The 19,433-nt window shown below is 40.4% G+C and overlaps 1 protein-coding gene across 2 annotated transcripts in view; it reads left to right on the forward strand.

Annotated features, from left to right (window-relative positions):
- The window catches only part of LOC131245500 (agamous-like MADS-box protein MADS1), a 55,692-nt gene extending 38,702 nt beyond the window's left edge, over positions 1–16,990 (forward strand). For both annotated transcript variants that reach the window (XM_058245015.1, XM_058245016.1), the window contains exons 3-9: positions 4,939–5,020; positions 13,710–13,771; positions 13,844–13,943; positions 14,777–14,818; positions 15,029–15,070; positions 15,572–15,736; positions 16,747–16,990. In XM_058245015.1, coding sequence (XP_058100998.1) covers positions 4,939–5,020; positions 13,710–13,771; positions 13,844–13,943; positions 14,777–14,818; positions 15,029–15,070; positions 15,572–15,733 — 490 coding nt within the window. In that variant the 3' untranslated portion in view covers positions 15,734–15,736; positions 16,747–16,990. The remainder of the gene's footprint in view (positions 1–4,938; positions 5,021–13,709; positions 13,772–13,843; positions 13,944–14,776; positions 14,819–15,028; positions 15,071–15,571; positions 15,737–16,746) is intronic.
- The last annotated feature ends 2,443 nt before the right edge of the window (positions 16,991–19,433 follow it).

The following is a 19,433-nucleotide window of genomic DNA, read 5'->3' on the forward strand; positions in this document are numbered from 1 at the left end:
AAAATCTGGTGTTTCTGTCACCTTCTTTCAACCAGTTGTTTATGGACCTTTATTTCCAGAAATTTTCGTGACATAACTCCTTACGTAAGTTTTCTGCCGCATCGGAAAACCTTCTTTGCAGCTCAACATTAAGAACAAGATTACCAGCATCGGACTGTTGGATCGCCAGTGCAACAGCTACCAATGCCTCCTCAGCCAACTTTACTTTGGTGAAAATATTTTCAAAGCATTCTTTGTTCCAAATTTGGGCCACGGTACCAGCTGAGTGCCATTCGGCAACATCAACGACCCCTGAATATCCACTTCAGCCATATTTTCAAGGAAGGGAATTCAGTGGCGGACGTTTTAGCAAGATTGGCTAGTAAGGGAAGCCCAAATAGAATCTACGGTTCCCCTTCTCTCCTTCCTCGTCTTGTCAAGGGTGCTCTCGTGTTAGATAGGACTAGCCTTGGAGCCATTACGAGCTCCTGACGGAGGCCTACGTTCCCTTGTATAGCGGCAGATCTCTCCCCGACTTGGGCCGCAGTGTCTTCTCAGCTTCGTTTGGAGTTGTTTCTTTTTTATGTGTAGCTTGAGCTTATATGATAGGTGGGACCTGACATTTTTGCCAAATCCTTCTTGAATGGTTGTACAGTTTCTCGATAAAAAAAAAAAAAAAAACTTTTAAAGCCTATTTTACCGATTTTAATTTGACTATAACATTCATAATGGGGGGGTTAGAATCGACCTGAGCCCATGCCAACTTGATAAGCGGAAGGAAAGAGTTGTCCTGAGTCCATATACGCTGAAATTTAAAAGATCTTGGACCACTGAATGATTGTTGCGGGCAGCGGAGGAGAAGTGGGGCGTGGTCCGAGGAGTTGTGCGGGAGGTGGTGGACCTAGATAAGGGGAAAACAGTTTGAGCAAGTTGTATTGATTAACGCCCTATCCAGCCTTGCCCAGACTCGATTGGCTCCAGTCTGGTTGTTACTCCACGTGTATCGGCTACCATGGTATCTTGCATCCAAAAGACTTGCTGAATTTATCGCCGCAGAGAATTCAGATGCACTAGACTTGTCCATGCTACTGTGGCTTCTTCACTCAGATCTATTAAGGACAGCATTAAAGTCTCACAAAGCATCCAAGGTCCCTGCATGGAAATGGATATGGTATGAAGATCGTCCCACAACTCTCTTCTGACTATCTTTAAACAACTGGCATATACAATGGTAATATGCAACACTTGGTGGTTCACGAAGCCTGGAATGGAAATTGTTATCAGCTGATTTGTCATTTTAACAACAGAAAAAGATATGTGGTCACGGATGAACATCCAAATTTTGCCTCCAGCTTCACTGTTTGTGCTGGAATTGTGGAACCCGAGTGAGAGACCCACTCCCACACGCCTCTCGTCTCTAAGCATCGGTTCAAGAAAGGCCACCCTCCACGGATTTTGCTCCCTGATGAGCCTTTTACAAGTCCTCCTTATTCTTTGGTTTCCAACCTCATGAACATTCCAAACTAGGGCCTTAATCATCGGTGTCACAGCCTGAATTTACGGCCCTTCTCCTAAGTCTTCTCAGCCTGGACTCCCAATCACCTTTAGAATATAAAGTTCTTGGTCTTCTTATCTTGATGAAATTCAATTTATCTGGCTGGGAATTGGCGGTAAACACCATCGTTGAGTCTTCTGCTGGCAGTTCTTCTGCATTGTTCTAACTGTCTGGAGATGGCGGTTGCCATCTCGCTAACTCATTTGCTGAAGCTAGTGCACATTTATCAGCGTGCTGCCCTTCCTCGACGTTAGGAGGAAAAGTATGGTGCTTGTCTGGGGCCTTGTCTTCATGTCCTGGGATGCCAATGGATGTGAAGAAAGGGGATAAATCAACCTCCGGTCTGGACCGCATGGGAGAGTTCAACCGTTGCCTTTGGTCGATGTGGTGGAGTTCCTCGGTGCAAGGATCAAAGGCACCCTGTAAAGTATCCAAAACACATGAGGTTTGTGAATGCAAGTCATCTCGAGGACAAAGAGTACCTGCAGAATTTTGGCAAGCAATCTGACAGGTAACCTCTGGTAATCTCCTTGGTGTAGTAAGGTCTCCTGAGGAGGCATTTTGGTATCTTCTGAAACTTGTTTCCGGCCTCGAAACGTGTTGCTCGCTGTTGGAGGCTGGGTCAGGAACACTCATTAAGTTCTCCTCTGTCTTTGTTGAGAAAACAGTTGCCTGGGCGAAGCATTCACGGTATTGTGGCTACCCTACTTGACATTGGGAAGGGCTCTGACTGATGAGTTTCAAAGATATAACGTGGTCTTGATTTGGCTCCTGGCAATGGGTTGGATTGTCTGCGGAAGGTATGTCTGGAGGTCTAGGTTGAATTTCTTATGCATTCTAGTTGTCTACTTTCGGTCTGTTGTGGTTGGACTAATATTTGCTGTTGGGCTGTTACTGCATCATTTCCTCCCTTCCTGTTTGGCGCAAAAGTCTTTATCACCCATTGCTTGGTACTCTCCTGCAATGGAATCGAGCTGGTCTTGGAGGGCCTCCTACGATGCCCTTTCTACAACGCTTCCTCTTCCAAAATAGCATGAATAGGGTATTTCTAATCCAGCACTTGCAAATGTAGAACCCCTGCAGATCTGTTCCTGGGGGGAGCTAAATTTTGGCGCAAGCAAAAACTTGAAATAAACCATAGCTACTGATAGATTCTATCTGAATAACGTTTCCATAGAAATTTGCCAGGTCTAGACTAACAGATTCCATCCAGGCATGAGCGGGAATGCCATACAATCTGATCCAACGTCCTTCTCCTCCCATAACTTCCCCTTCGGTCCACTTAATCACTGATATCAGACCCATCTTCTTCTGGAGGTCTGAGTCATCTAAGAAATCTCTCAGATCTGTTTTGGATTTCATAGTCAATAGGAATTTTAGCTGGGATATTCGGACAGTATCCATATTTGAATCCGCAAATCTAGAGTTACTAACCACCTCAATGAGCTATAAAATGGAGATATGCGGTCCCACGGCTGTGCCAACTAGCCCCAATTGAAGGTCCCTTAGCCTCTGCTTAACAGCCTCCTGATCGGCCACTGTGAGGGAATCTCCTTGTGGTACAGCAGGGGGAGGGGGTTGCAGGATCGGTTTTCGCACTGTCTCAGCGTAAGAAGTAGGCGGACGCAGAAAGTTTACCTGCTTGGTCAGGGATTGTGGCTTAGTCGTTGGTGGCTTTGCTCCTCTGGATTTCGCCCATCTCACTGAAACAATTCTTCCATCGATTCGCCTCTCATTAAGGATGTCCATGGCCGCCTTGGCATCCTGTTCATAGTGGAAACGGATGAAGACGTAGCCCTTGGGTTTCATCAATCCAGGTAGGGTTAGGATGTAGACATCCAAAACCCTTCCATACTGTTGGAAAATCTCCTGGAGGTTGTCCCTTCCACAGTCAAAAGGGATATTTCCCACGAAAAGGGTAAACCCTAGATCCGTGGGTAAAACGAAAAAGCTGTTCCCAGCCCGGAGCCGGGAAGTGCACGAGATTCTAGATCTGCTCCTATTGGGCGGCGAAGAGTGCGATGGTGCGGACTTACCTCTCTCCGTCGATTTTCTCCGAAGTGGTCTTCCTCTCTCCATTTCCTCAGGTGACACCCATTCTAGCAGACAAATTGCTTGGAACCAGGAAGAAGAACTAGCTTGGAAAACCCTAGCTCTCAGACAAAATGACATCCCTAATCTCCCGGCAATGTCACAGTAGAGTACATAAAAGGTATATTGTTTTTAAGTGAGCACCGAAGTAAAATAGAATTACCCTTTTCTTTCTCTAACAAGATGGATAGATGTGGAGTGAAAGCTCTTCAAGCCTTAGGAATATTTTCTCAACAATTTGTTTCCATCATTCCATGTTCTTCATGAAGCCTTCCTTGAACTATTCGATCTTTAGCTTTTGGTATGTTCCATCTGCCAACTTACCTGATTGTTTCTAATACCTTAAGTACCATACATAATAATGGTGTAGATTTGGATATTACATAAAGAAAAGAGAGGAAAAAATGGTTCACTTGAAGCGGAATCCGACTCCTGAAAATTTGACTTCACATTCCCACTTAAAAGGAATCATGCTTATTCTAGACAACTTAACTTCAGTCGTGGGTGTGCATTGAGGTGAATGGCTGCGGGTTGTGGTTTCTTGTTGCTGGTGGGGGGTGGCGCCTTGCATCTGACTGCTGCTTTTTTTTTTTTTTTTTCGGTGGCTCATTTCAGATAGGTCTCGAGCATCAGGCAGTGGCCTGCATCTCTTTTCCAAAAGTGTGGCTGGAAGGTTGTTGCCCATTGGGCCCTGGGTATTCTTGTGGCCTTTGTGTTATCTGGTGCAGAGTGCATTTGGAGGGCCTCAGCCGTTTCTCTCTTCTTCTGCTTCTTAAATTTCCTTTGTTGCTTGATCTTTGTTTGGGCCGGGTGATTTTGTTGGACCATTGTTTTCTTTTTTGCCTTAACTCTTCTTATATGATAGTCGAGGTCCTTCCTTTTTGTGAGGCCCACCCCAGTGATTGTAAAACCACCTTGTTAACAACATACTTACAGGTCTGCTCATACTTACCACTATGGAACAAGACCAGACTTGCTACCATGTGACTGTGTTATTAATTCCTTCTTGGGTTGAATTGAAATATAGAAAGAATTAAGTTGCAACAGTCCATGTTTTGGGAATCTACAGAGGCAAGCATTTAATGATCTGGTTACAGAATTAATTCCAAAAGATAAGATGCAATGAATAGCATTGGAGTTAAATGTTTGATATAATCATTCCGTGTAACTTTGATGATTAGAAGGCCTCTTACCTGTGCTTAAAACAGAAGCTTTGTAAATCATAGAGTAACTAATGCTATTTTGCATTGATATTGATGGAATTTGCAATCGAAGTTGAAGCTCAAATTCTCAATGATATGTTATGGGTGCAGTGTTAGGAATACAATCAATAGGTATAAGAAGGCATGTGCAGATTCCTCAAGTTTAGGATGCGTATCGGAAGCCAATTCTCAAGTAAGTTTTCTTTCTTATATCTCAGAATGTGCATGTTGCATGTCTTGTGAAGAAAATGAGCAATGGACTATTGTAATGGTTTGTTTCACTTTGAAGATTTGTCTTTACAACTAATGCGCATCTACATAATCTTAAATAATCCATCCAGCTTGGTTACCCATATGGTATACACGTGTATGTATCGTAACACCCCCATTCAAACTCAAGCTGCTTCTTACCTAAACACTTTAAGTGCTTTAAGAAGTTCTTCGAGTTTGAAAGGCATGGACAGCATTTAAATAGATAAACTTCCTCAACGACCAAATCTGAGCAGCAACGACAGCTGCAATGGCAAGTTTGAGCGCTATGAGTAATGAGCAGGTTTTGGAGACAACAAACTTCAGGAGATTGATATTAGCAAGAGGAGAAATGCTGGTAAAAACACCTTCAGATTGACAGGCAATGACAACAGATGTCAGACTCAAGAATCAACAGGCAAGTGATGCAAAACAGTAAATAGAGTAAATAGAAAATTTAATCCAGAGACAGATGATCATATCCAAATTTAGATGCCAAGGACTGACAATTCAGTTTGCAAGACAGGTGTGCTCAAACACACTTGCAATAGCAGTTTTTTTAATGTTTTTTTTTAAAATTTTTTTCAATATGGAGGGTTTTCTGCAGCGGGCAAATAGTGGAGCTGGTGGACAGATTTGATGGTTGGAAAAGACTGGCGACATGTGCTGCCAGTTTAGGTGGAGGGGATGGTCAGTTTTGGGATGGATACGAGCTTGATTCTTGGACAGTCAGATGACAACGGCAAACGGGCGGTCGTAATTGGTGATGAGGTGAACGTTGATGGGTTTGCAGGTCAGACACGGTGAAGCCGCAAGTAGCTGGCGACAATAGGACAATAATAATGAATGACAGTGCTGAGGAAGCTTCTGATCTGAGATGGGGAACACAGGTGTTAAACAAAGCTGCTGAATCAGTCTGTCTGCAAAATTCTGGTAACGATACGGTGATCAGTGGTGGGGTGGTTGTCCGATCTGGGCTACAGACTAGAGGATCTGAAGATGGTGGACGGAGAGTCAGAAAACATATTTTCAGCAAATAGATCTAGCTGTTCAGATCAGATAGGGCTGCACAGAGGGGGTTGAGATGTAGTGCTGACTGTTCCAGATCTGATGAATTGGTGGCAAGATGCCTGCAGTGTTCAAATTTTCTCCGACATTATCAAAATATCTCTTATATTATCTTTATCTCCAGCTCAGTGATACCGATAACACTGGTAGCGATACCGATAATGTTGATAGTATCGAAAATTCCAGGTATTAGCAATATCGCTAAGTATCGCCAACGTATCAATATCACTAATGTAATCGTCAATACTTTTTTTTTTTTTGAGAGATAACAGAGACTTTCATTAAAACGAAAAGGAAAACAGAGAGGAAACCAACCCGCTGAGATAGCGAGTTGGTTGTCTCCATATAAAAGCAAGTTACAATCTTTTAAAGACATTACATTGGAGGCCCACTTAAAAATATAAAACTGAACTCTTTTCACAATGGAACCCATCGAATTAGACTCCCCTTTAAAACATCTCCCATTCCTCTCTTCCCACACCGCCCACCAAACTGCCATAAGGGAAATTCTCCTAACCATAGATCTTTGCTTTCCAAGGGAGACGTTGTGCCAAGCTTTTAGCAACAGCCCCATCGAATTTGGGAATACCCAGGAAACATGAAACTAGGAGAAGATAGAAGACCAAATCTGGGTGAAAGGACAGTATTGCTTGTATTGTCAATGCATCAATATCGCCAATGCATTACCAATATTTTTTACTATGTAAATTCTAAGTAATACTTGTATCATAAGTGTATCAATGATATTTTAATAATATCACTAACGTGTTGATATAATCAAAATTTTGTTTATTAGAAAAAAAATATTTTTTTCATGGGCACATGGTTGTATGTAGTGTTCAATTTGTCATTAATAATATTGATAATATCTCGATATTATCGATATCGCAACATACAAGATATTGAGACTACAATCTTTTGTTTCCTTTCCAATTGTTGATGATTTATTGATGAAATATCATGTGGTGTTGATATTTTGCAATACCGATGGATGTTTAGATGGAAGGTTGGATGGTTAAATAGGGTGGAGGGGATGGTTGGACTGATTTCTTACAACAACACATGCTTTTAAGGTCCCATTAAATGGGAACTTGTTATGTATGCAGTCTTTTTGCAATTTTATTTTATTTTTCTAAATATGCAAATATGTATATTTTAACTTCTCCTGAAGTTTAGCTAAAAATTCCACCATTTTCCCCATGTTTCCCCGCATTTCCGGTTATCAAAGATATTATCAGCAATATAGATATTATTTCTGTATCCCTGGCCAGCGAAACTTGTAGCGATACTGATACTTCGAACACTGGATGCCTGAAGTCTCGCATTGACGAAAACCCAAATCACACAGAGATACAATGGTTGCAGAAATTCTTCAAAGGAATGGATAGATCAAGATTACAGATGTATTGATAGTTGATCAAGGGTTGAAAATGATTGATCGGGGCTAAGACCACGATTCTGATACCATGTTAACCACAGTATGCTACAATGCAGAGAATTTTGTGTGTTTATATTCCAAGGTGATAACTAGGTTATGTACAAGTGCACTGCGCGTTGAATTCACTTGTTTACAACTAATATGTAAGTAATGTTGGAAGTCCAAACCAAACCGTTAGATTCTCAAGGACAGTAGAAGCTGGAAGAAGCTTCCAGCAACCAGGGCATTCTCCTCCATGCGATGGTTCAGTTTCTCCATGTGACTTTTCGGTTCCTAATGCAAGCTATTTAATCTTTTATTTTGGTTTTTATTACTGTAGTAAATTCTATGCCCCTGTAGTGTATTTTAAATGGGCATTTGTGTCTTTTCACATTGGTGGGAAAAGTCTATATGAGGGAGCTCTTGTAATCGTTTGAAACTAACTCAGTCAGCTTGTAAGCCACAGTAAATATAGCAAAGTTCCTCATCTCTTCTCACGAGTCCAATGAGTTTAAATCTTAAGCTTTGTAAAGCCAAGTAAAGTTCTGGCTAGTACAGCCAACAAACTGGTATCAGAGCCAAGCTTTTTTTTTTTCGGGAAGAAGCATCCAGCAGATTTTTCAGCAAGTACAGATTTTTTCCTGAAAAGAAAAATCTGTTAAAAAAAATCTATTTTCTTCAGAGCCAAAGTTTGAAAAATCTATTTGAAAAAATCTAGCTGAAGAAAAATCTATTTGAAAAAAAATTCAGATTGCAGAGCCCAGGTTCTTTTTCTACAAAAGTTTCCAGCATATTTTATCAGCCAAGTCCAGACTTTTCTGAAAAAAATCTATTGCAAAGGAAAGTTTTTGGTTCCCTGGTTGGAGATTGTCAGCAGTTGTTTCAATAAAAAAATCAGATTGCAGCAGTTTTTTTTCAGTCAAGAAAAAAGTTCAGATTGCAGAGCCAAAGTTTTTTTTGCTGCTTGAAGCTGCACGCAAATTTTTCCCAGCGAAAAAAATCTGTCACAAAATCAAATTCCAGCAGTTTTTTCAGCCGAAAAAAATCAGATTTCAACAGTTTGTTTTTAAGCCAAATCAGTTTTTTTTTAAAAAAAAATCTATAAAAAAAAAAAATCAGTTTTCAAAAGTTTTTCTAGCTAAGAAAAAAAAACTGTTTTCCATTTCATCTCTCTTTCCCTTCATTTAAAAAATCAGTCATTCCCCCTTTAAAAAGAGATGGCCAGCACAATCCAGCCACAAGTTCCTAAATTGTCTAAGAACAACTATGAAAGGTGGTGCATCCAAATGAAGGCGTTGTTTGGGTCACAAGAACTATGGGAGATCGTCACCGATGGGTATGTAGAACCCACTACGGAGGAAGAAGCTGCCTTCACCAATGAAGAAAAACCGCTCTCAAAAGTCAAAGGAAGAAAGACAATAAGGCTTTATTCCTCCTCTATCAAGGGTTGGATGAATTAACCTTCGAAAAGATTGCCGAAGCAACATCAAGCAAGCAAGCTTACAATACCCTTGGCACCATCTTCAAGGGCGTTGATCGAGTGAAGCGGGTTTGCCTTCAAACACCAAGAGCCGAGTTCGAAGCGGCGCACATGAAGGAAGGTGAAAGTATCTCTGACTACTTCTCACGTCTAATTGTTATTATTAACAATTTAAAAGAAATGGTGAAAAAGTTGAAGATATACGTGTCATTGAAAAGGCACTGCGATCTCTCACAACCAAGTTTGAGCACGCGGTGGTTGTGGCGATCGAAGAATCAAAGGACCTTGAAAAATTGTCCATTAAAGAACTGATGGGATCGTTGCAAGTGCATGAGCAACGAATGCAAAAGAATGTTGGTTCAACGCTTGAACATGCCTTAGAGTATAAGTTGACTCTAAAAGAACAAAAGAATGACCATACACAATGAGGCGGCCGTGGCACTAGCAATCGTGCAAGAGGCAGAGGGCGTGGATATCATCCAAGCCATTAACAAAATCAACAAAGGTTTACTAGTTTCCATGGAAGAGGAAATGGTATAGGTCGATTCACACATGGTCGTGGAAACACAAAGAACGTTCAATGCCACAATTGCAAGAAATTCGGCCATTATGCCTCTGAGTGTTGGAGCAAAGTGGATCAAGATGAACGATCCAACTATATTGAAGCATCACACCATGAACAAGAAGACTTCACACTCCTCCTCGCACAAGAAAAAGCATGCGAACGGCCAGATGTGTGGTATCTCGACACGGGTGTAAGCAACCACATGAGTGGTAACAAAGAACTGTTCATGGAACTCACAGAAGGAGTTCGTGGCGACGTGAGTTTTGGCGACTCATCAAAGGTACCCGTGATAGGTAAAGGAAAAATTAAAATCTATCATAAGAATGGTGAGCCAAATTACATCTCTAATGTGTATTACGTACCAAACATGAAAAATAACATCCTAAGTATCGACCAACTCCTTGAGAAGGGGTATGTCATACACATGGAGAACTGTTCTCTCTCTATAAGAGATGCTCATAGGAGACTTGTGGCTCAAGTCCAAATGGCGAAGAATCGCATGTTTCCACTCCATATTAACATAAAGGCTGAGAAGTGTTTCTATGGACTCGTGAAGAATGATTCATGGAGATGGCATCTTCGCTTCGGGCATCTCGATTTCAGTGGCCTCAAACTCTTATCCTCATTAAGCATGGTACATGGCTTACCGGCTATTGAAGCTCCAAAACATGTGTGTGAGGCGTGCACACTCAGAAAGTAACAAAGGAATTCCTTTCTAAGTAGAGTATCTATTAGAGCAAAGGAACCACTTCAGTTGGTTCACACCGATATTTGTGGACCACTTGAAACACCCTCTCTCGGAGGTAATAAATACTTTATTACCTTCATTGATGATTTCAGCAGAAAACTTCGGGTGTATTGCATCAGAGAAAAATCTTCAGCTTTCACTATCTTTAAAATGTTCAAAGCTCGTGTCGAAATTGAAAGTGATCACAAAATTAAAGTACTCAGATCTGACAGAGGTGGAGAGTACACCTCAAATGCATTTCAAGATTTTTGTAGGGAACAAGGCATCAAGCAGCAATACACTACAGCCTACACGCCACAACAGAATGGCATTGCGGAACGGAAGAACCTCACCATTTTCGACATGACGAGGACCATGCTAAAGGAGAAAGGCCTGCCAAAGAGCTTCTGAGCAGAGGCAGTTGCATGTACTGCCTACCTGCTCAATCGGTGTCCAACTAAGAGCGTCAGAAACATGACACCACAGGAGGCATGGAGTGGCTACAAACCGAGCGTAGCGCACCTAAGGATCTTTGGGTGTGTTGCCTACGCTCAAGTTCCAAAAGCAAGAAGAAGGAAGCTTGATGATCATGGTGAAAAATGCATCTTCATCTGCTACAGTGAAGCGTCCAAAGCCTACAAGCTCTACAATCCACTAACCAATAAAGTAGTGGTGAGTAGAGATGTGGTCTTTAGTGAGGAAGAAGCTTGGAAATGGAACAATGAAGAATCGACTAAAGATATTCTAGTCGAAACAAAAGAACATGAAGAAAGGCATGACCGTCAAGAGCAAACGCTCCCAACACCTTCTACGGCCGTATCATCAGTACACAGAAGTTCAGGAGTACATTCCATCACTCCTAGAAGTACTCCATCAAGTCAAAATTCGGCTAGCTCGTACTCACCCATGGCACCTATAAAAATGAAAAGCTTAAGCGACATCTATGAGTAAACTAAAGAGGTCAATCTTTTCTGCCTGTATGCAGATCATGAGCCTCTGACGTTTCAGGAAGCCATAAAAGAAGAATGTTGGAGAATCGCTATGAAAGAAGAAATTCATGCCATTGAGAAAAATGACCAATGGGAGCTGACTACGCTTCCTAATGGTCAGAAAACTATTAGCGTCAAATGGGTGTACAAGATCAAGCGAAATGCTGATGGTGAGATCGATCGCTATAAGGCAAGGCTCGTAGCAAAGGGCTATAAATAGAAGTACGGGGTGGACTATGAAGAAGTCTTCGCTCCTGTTGCTCGCCTTGACACTATGAGGATGATTATCTCACTTGCAGCCCATCACAGTTGGATGATCCACCAACTGGATGTGAAATTTGCATTCCTGAATGGAATTCTAGAAGAAGAGGTCTATGTTGACCAACCTGAAGCCTTTGTTATGCAAGGGGAAGAACACAAGGTGTATTGACTGAAGAAAGCCCTCTATGGGTTAAAGCAAGCTCCACGTGCTTAGAATACATGCATCGATAACTATCTTCAAGAGAACGGCTTCGCCCAATGTCCATATGAGCATGCAGTTTACATCAAGAAGAATGCTCATAGTGATATGCTTATAGCATGCCTGTATGTTGATGATTTTCTGTTCACAGAAAACAGCCAACCGATATTTGATGAATTCAAGAAGGCCATGTTTAAGGAGTTCGAGATGATCAACGGAGATCTGATGTCCTTTTTTCTGGGCATTGAAGTGAAGCAACAACGTGGTGGCATCTATATATCTCAGAAGAAGTATGCCAAGGAATTGCTTGAAAAGTTCAAGATGACCAATTGCAATGCTGTAAACACGCCTGTAGCAACGGGCTTAAAATTGACAAAGGACGAAGAAGGAAGAAGCGTTGACTCGACTATGTTCAAGAGTCTGATTGGAAGACTAAGATACCTCACAATCACAAGGCTGGATATCGTCTATAGTGTTGGGCTTCTAAGTAGGTACATGGAAGCACCAAAAGAATCACACTGGCTAGCTACAAAAAGAATCCTCAGGTACGTTAAAGAAACAATGGAATTTGGTCTTTTCTATCCATATAATGATGAAATAATACTATATGGATACTCAGACAGTGATTGGAGAGGTGACCAAGATGAAAGAAAGAGCACCACTGGCTATGTATTCTATCTCGGAACGACTGCTTTCACATGGCATTCAAAGAAGCAAAGTGTGGTCGCCCTGTCCACATGTGAAGCAAAGTACGTGGCAGCATCGTCCACTGTCTATGAGAAAATTTGGTTAAGAAACCTACTCAAGGAGCTGAAACATCCGCAGGAAGGATCCACCATCATATATGTGGATAATAAGTCGGCAATCGAACTAGCCAAAAATCCAGTGCAGCATGGAAGAAGCAAACACATTGATACCCGATATCATTTTCTGAGAGATCACGTGAAGCAGAAAATGATAAAATTAGAGTATTGTCATACTACAGAACAGGTAGCGGATATTTTTACAAAGGCATTACCGACAGATGCATTCAAACGACTAAGAACGATGCTCGGAATGAAACTAGTTTTGATTTGAAGGGAAGTGTTGGAAGTCCAAACCAAACTGTTAGATTCTCAAGGACAGTAGAAGTTGGAAGAAGCTTCCAGCAACCAGGGCGTTCTTCTCCATGCGACAGTTCAGTTTCTCCATGTGACTTTTTGGTTCCTGATGCAAGCTATTTAATATTTTATTTTGGTTTTAGTTACTGTAGTAAATTCTATGCCCCTGTAGTGTAATTTAAATGGGCATTTGTGTCTTTTCACATTGGTGGAAAAAGTCTATATAAGGGAGCTCTTGTAGTCATTTGAAACTAACTCAGTCAGCTTGTAAGCCACAGTAAATATAGCAAAGTTCCTCTTCTCTTCTCACGAGTCCAGTGAGTTTAAATCTTAAGCTTTGTAAAGCCAAGTAAAGTTCTGGCTAGTACAGCCAACAAGTAAGATGATCTATCTACCCTATGTATTGTTACCTATCCCTCATCCTAAAAAATACCAAACTACAAAGCTTATGAAATTTCAAGAAAAACAGGAGGAAACAAGGGACGTAACTAAATCACATGTTCCTGATCCTTGCTTTGTCTAAATTCCAGTAGACCCCTACAAATTCCCAGGAAAGCTTGTTCCTCCTTTCGAACTCCCTATTGTCTTCCCCACCACTATATACGAATAAATGGATTCTATTAATAGAAAGCAATGCTGCAAGATCAAGAAAATCTGCAATTTTAATAACAGGCTTAAGCTTCAAGTTTAGAGGTTATTTGGTTTTCTGCCTTAAAATGAGTGCATTGTGGCACTAAAGCATCTTCTCCTTTGTATTGTAATCTATACCATCTAAATTCATTAATAGTGATTTTCTTACTCCATCATGCTCGCATTCATCATCTCAGTATTACCAGCAAGAATCATCAAAACTGCGCCAACAAATAGGGATTTTACAGACGGCAAACAGGTAATTCCTCCGCAATTAAGCTCATTCTACGGCAATCCTGAGCTGTTGACATTAACAAAGCTTTATTTCCAGGCATTTGATGGGTGAGGCCCTCAGTTCCATGACTGTTAAGGAGCTCAAGCAGCTGGAGAATAGATTGGAGAAAGGCATTAGCAGAATCAGATCTAAGAAGGTTGTAATAACATCCTTCTCTAACTTGTTTTCATATAGGCTTTGCATGGTTATCAATAGAAATATAAAACTGCGTTTGGATGTTTGATTGAATTGAATTGCAATCATTCAATTTGATTAGTAAATGACCTAAACCCATTCAAGTCTGGCTCGAAACACACGGAATTGCAATTGGAGGTTGCTCAACTTTGGTATGACCCCACTGTGTTTATCGGGATTTTTATGAAAAAAAAAAAAAATCCTTAAGAAAACTAAATTTATGAAAAAAGGCCTTCACCATTTTGAATTTTCGCAAGGATATGGGTAGAGGGCAAATAGGCCAAAATGGTCTTCATTTATTTTCTTTTATGAGAAGTGGCAAAGACACCCAACCCATCAAATAGGTGGACCCCACCATGATTCACATTACCAAAAAATAAGAAGATCCAATTATCAGGTGGGTCACATCGTAGAAAACAACATACACCTCCCAAAAGTCTCCAATTCCACGTTTGGCCAACCTAATTTTTGGGTATTTGATCATCACATATGGGTGCACCTTTAGGACTGGCTGGATGTAATATGCAACCCAAGCCGACCCCACCGTGAACATTTGGTCATTGTTCCATCCATCCATATGGTCAGAGGATCATTCTTAAAAATAATCAAGGTCTTTTTTCATAAATTCAGGTTTTTTGAGTTTTATTTATTTATTTATAAAAATCCATCATTAAATATTCCTCAACAATGAAATCAATTATTTGCAATTCAATCAAATAGTGCATCCAAACACACCCCAAAATGCCTTTAGTTTCTTGCTCATGTATTCTGACTAACATCCTTGAACCCTGCCAGAACGAGTTGCTGTTTGCTGAAATCGAGTACATGCAGAAAAGGGTAACTAGACATTCTCACACCTACTAATCTTTTATTATTACAACCAAGCATGCTTTAAAATATCAGCCCATCTGAATGCATTAAACGCAGCATACATCTTGTAGTCTTGGATTAGAGATATCCACAGCATATGTTACAAGAAATCGTTTCCTCGGAATACAATATCACCTGCTGCCTAACTATCGCTTCATATTTTCTCTAAAATTGCAGGAGGTTGATTTGCAAAATGATAATATGTACCTCCGTGCTAAGGTATCTATCCATCTATCTCGTTGCATCTATTTCACATGCAATGCATGCACACGTGCCTACTTGTTATCAATGTGTGAGACATCCAAACCGTGCAAAAGTTATGCCCAGCCATGATAAGAACCTGGATTACAAAAAAAAAAAAGGTGAGTCTACTGTCCACGCAGGTCATATTCCTATCCCTCGTCTAATACAGGGCAGGTGAAATTCACCGATATCGGTAGATTTCAGATGTTCCGAATGTATTCTTATACAGGATGTATGAAATCCACCGCCACCAGTAGATTTCAGGCATCTTGAATGTAAGAATAGAAACTTAATCCCAGAGGCCATGAATCAAGGGATATGAGGCAACAATTGCTACCTGACTCGTAGACTAGCCTAACACCTCTTGCACCGATCTGATGTTGGCGCGTTTGCATGTGATGCATGTGAAGTCCACATGCATGGAGCACTCGTGCATAACAGTGATGATAATGTGAGATGAGCTTTGTGTGATATCAGATAACTGAGAACGAAAGAGCCCAACAGCAAATGGGCATGTTGCCTGCTCCTGAATACGACGTTATGCCTGGATTTGATTCTCGGAACTTCCTACAAGTAAATCTAATGGATTCCAGTCACCATTACTCTCACCAGGAGCAAACAGCCCTCCAACTTGGCTAAAAGGTCTCTCCTCTACCTACACTTATGCTTTCTGTACAAACACATACATACATACATAACTTGCATGAATATGAGGTGCACTTGTCCTATCACCTAAGCACATGGATGCATTTGGAAGCATTGATCTACGTTCCATTTTGATTCAACTAGCACATGGACATGGGCATGCATATTCATGTATTTCGTTCTTGACACGTGCGCATGCATGAGTAGCATGGGCTTGGCTCTTATGTTGAATTTGCGCCATTTAAACGTATGCGTGGCATGGTTGTATTACAATCCAAACTGTCCAAATCGGTGACCTAACTGTAGATGGAACATGCTTATCGAGTGTACTGTAGATGGAACATAACTGAAAATTTGCACAAAAAAGATAATATTAACCATAAGATTTTATTATTTTTTTTCCTTGGAATTTGGAACACTAACTATTTTACATTTGAGAAAGTATCCACCGGATAACCTCCACCTTATCAACCGAATGCAAAATCCAATCCTTCCAATAGATTAGCCCCACCATGAGGATCAGCTACTGCAAAAATCAGCCCCATCTACTCGTCAGGTGGGCCACACAACAAAAAGAAATTTATACCTATTGGTAAATAGTAAAATACAAGCGCAGTACACTCGATAAGTGGATATGGCTGATTTTTGCTCAAGGTGATCCTCGTGACATGGCGAACCTATTCGGTGGGTTAGATGTGGCACCGATGTGAAAAGTTGAAAGTTATCTACTGGGTGGACCGTTACTTATAATCTAACCAATGGATTTGAGACCTTAACTGGATGGTTAGGATGTTAGATCTATGTAATTTTAGAGACATACTCTATCAACAATAAGGCCCACAATTTCAATGGTTTTGGATAGCTTCGCTTGTTAATAAGCTACCACCATTTTCTAATGGTGCACGACTAATATAGGATCATAGCCCATGGACCATAAAATAAAGTTGAGTGCAAATAAATTTACATTTATTCATTAAATTGTTTATTGATACATATATTATGGGCAGGTAATGTGGTGGATGGTCCAATGTTCTCTACAGCTTTTCTGAGATTTGAATCCGTAGTAGCATTCGATCAGATGCAAGTTAGAGGGTCTTTTTTTATGTCTAAAATGCAGAGGACAATGGGTTGGAAAAACCCAAATGAGGCCCTTATTATCTTCTATATGCAGATGGTCATAAGACTCGTGTCATGACACTGTTTTTCTACGATAATATCAATTTCCATTAAGATGTATGTTATTGCTTCTCATATCCTATATATATGTCTAGATCTATGCATGTGAAATGTGTTTCTTGTTTATGCGTATTACCCTCTCTTTGGTTCCCCTCCATGCAAGGATGTTTGTGTGTAGACCCGCTAATCCACATGCAGGAATATGTAATCGTATTGCCTAAATGGGCCCATTTGGTGGGCCATGGTAGACAAAGGAATGGACAATGAGTGAGAGTGGGAAACAGCATGATTCTTCAGGTGGAAGGTTATGCAACGTCTCATATCTCAAACACGTGTGCATGGAAGCGGTGGGAGGGGCTCCACACGTGCATGGAATTAGCAAACCTATGATTTTAGAGAAGTTATCCAATGCTAATCACTTGGCCCTATATATGGGACCCATCTACTAGATTGGACCGTCCATCTATGGCACCCTACTCAGAATAGGTCGTATTCCCAGTTAGATGACTCTTAGGAGGCGTTTAGATCTTAAGTTGCTTAAGATAAGCTACTTATGCCACAAGTAGCTAATCTTAATTTCTACTTATTGAGAAGATAAGTATATTCGGTAAACAACATACTTACAAGTGTCTTAGGCAACTTATGAAAAATAGAAAAGCTAAAAAATTATATATCTAAAGTGATTTAGTATTTTTAAGTAAAAAATGTACTTATAACAAATCATAAACCATACTTATCTGAAATAAGTCACTTATTTACTGCTGTAAATAAAAAAAAGTAACTTATTTGGTGGTATCCAAACGGGCCCTTATCATTCCTTAAGTGGGTTTTGCCAATTGAATGTTGACTGTTGATAGGACTTTTTCCAACTATTCATTTGTAACACTAAAGATTGCTCCAGTGAATGGTTTTCGGTATGGATACTCAATGCTTCAGAACTGGTTTGGATAATACCAATAACACAAGATCCTCTCTATTCCTCAGCTTTTCGCAGGAGAATTCTCTACGATATGTGATGTGTGTGTGTATGGCCACAAGTGTGGTTGTGATTTTTCTAAACTATTTGAAATGTGGACTTTGACCCAAACATCCTAATCGGACCCAGCTATATAATGCCATAGTTGATTTATGACAAATTAAGAAAAGGTCCAGCTTGCACTTAGCTCATCATTGACTATATATGCCACATTGATTAGCACCGAGGTGAGGTGACCCTCTAGCTCCTGCACCTTGAGTAGTTCGTAGGTTCCATCTCTGCCGGTGCAAGTCATGATGATGTATTAAATGATCATCACTGTCAAGCATCACTGGCAATAATCTCATGATCGAGCCTAGCTAAGTATATTAGAGCTTGATTGGGTGCTTGTATTTGGAATGAATTGGAATCCAAATCACAGTTACACTAGAATCGATGAGCAACTTGTAATTGGATTGCACCATATATAATTCAAACTTTTTGTCTTTAGTATATTCACACAAAGCGAAGTTGATTGACTAAATAACTTTAATGTCACAAATTAGGATATATATGTGATATTTGACAGAATAATTGTCATAAGCTTATTAAAATATTTTTAGTGTGCCAAATTTGAGGAAATTCCACTCCTTAGTTGGGCCAGAACATAATGATAAAAAACGAGCAACTCACTGATATTTTTTAACCTCCATTCAAATGACCAATGCTTAGATAGTTTAGATCATTCTATTGATGTGATTTTCAGTACTGCAGTCAATAATTAAATTGTTTTGTGATACCATCAATGTACCATATGTATAATAAACTAGTATCCTAGTAACACTTTCGTTACTTGACTGCCTTTAAAAAGGAAGTGAAAAAAAAAAAAAAGGCACTTCACTCCATTAAAGATCACGACAAAATGCTGGGATATTAAAACACATCAAAATGGTGCATTTCAAATGCATTTACTTCCATTTACAGTCAAATACACTTGCGCTAAACAATGGATTTGGAGCAAAATCTCCCAATGCTCTCAAATCCCTTCAGGTAGACTCAAATACAAACTGCCAGACGGCTCCTAGTTCTAATGACCTTTTTTTTTGTAGGAAAGAAAGAATTTAGTAGCAAATTATGGACAACCATTACATCCGGGTGGGTGCCACAAAAAATGAGGCAGCCTCACCCATCATATACCCAAAGCCCACTGAAAGGAAGAACAGAGAGAAAGAAACACATGTAGAAACACGTGGGCAATAAGGAGCAATTGTTAACCCTTCCTGATCTCCCCCAAACCTGTGTTATCTAGGCAGAGGAGGCCTCTGATTTCTGGGGGTAACTCCACTTTAGAAAGGTATCTTGTATTAGGCCAACTCCACTCCCCAGTTTTGCAAAGGCATACGCCACTGAGTATTCATATTGGGGATTCTCTAATGCTTCTGCTAAGATCCTTGAATATGTTTACACCATAATGTTGGATAGGCACATATTCTCACATATCTTTATACCATCCATGAGAGACTGAGCTTCCATTACTGTATTCAATGCTCCGTGATATAAATT

Source organism: Magnolia sinica, chromosome 5 (genome assembly GCF_029962835.1).
Source record: "Magnolia sinica isolate HGM2019 chromosome 5, MsV1, whole genome shotgun sequence".
Classification (NCBI taxonomy): Eukaryota; Viridiplantae; Streptophyta; class Magnoliopsida; order Magnoliales; family Magnoliaceae; genus Magnolia; species Magnolia sinica.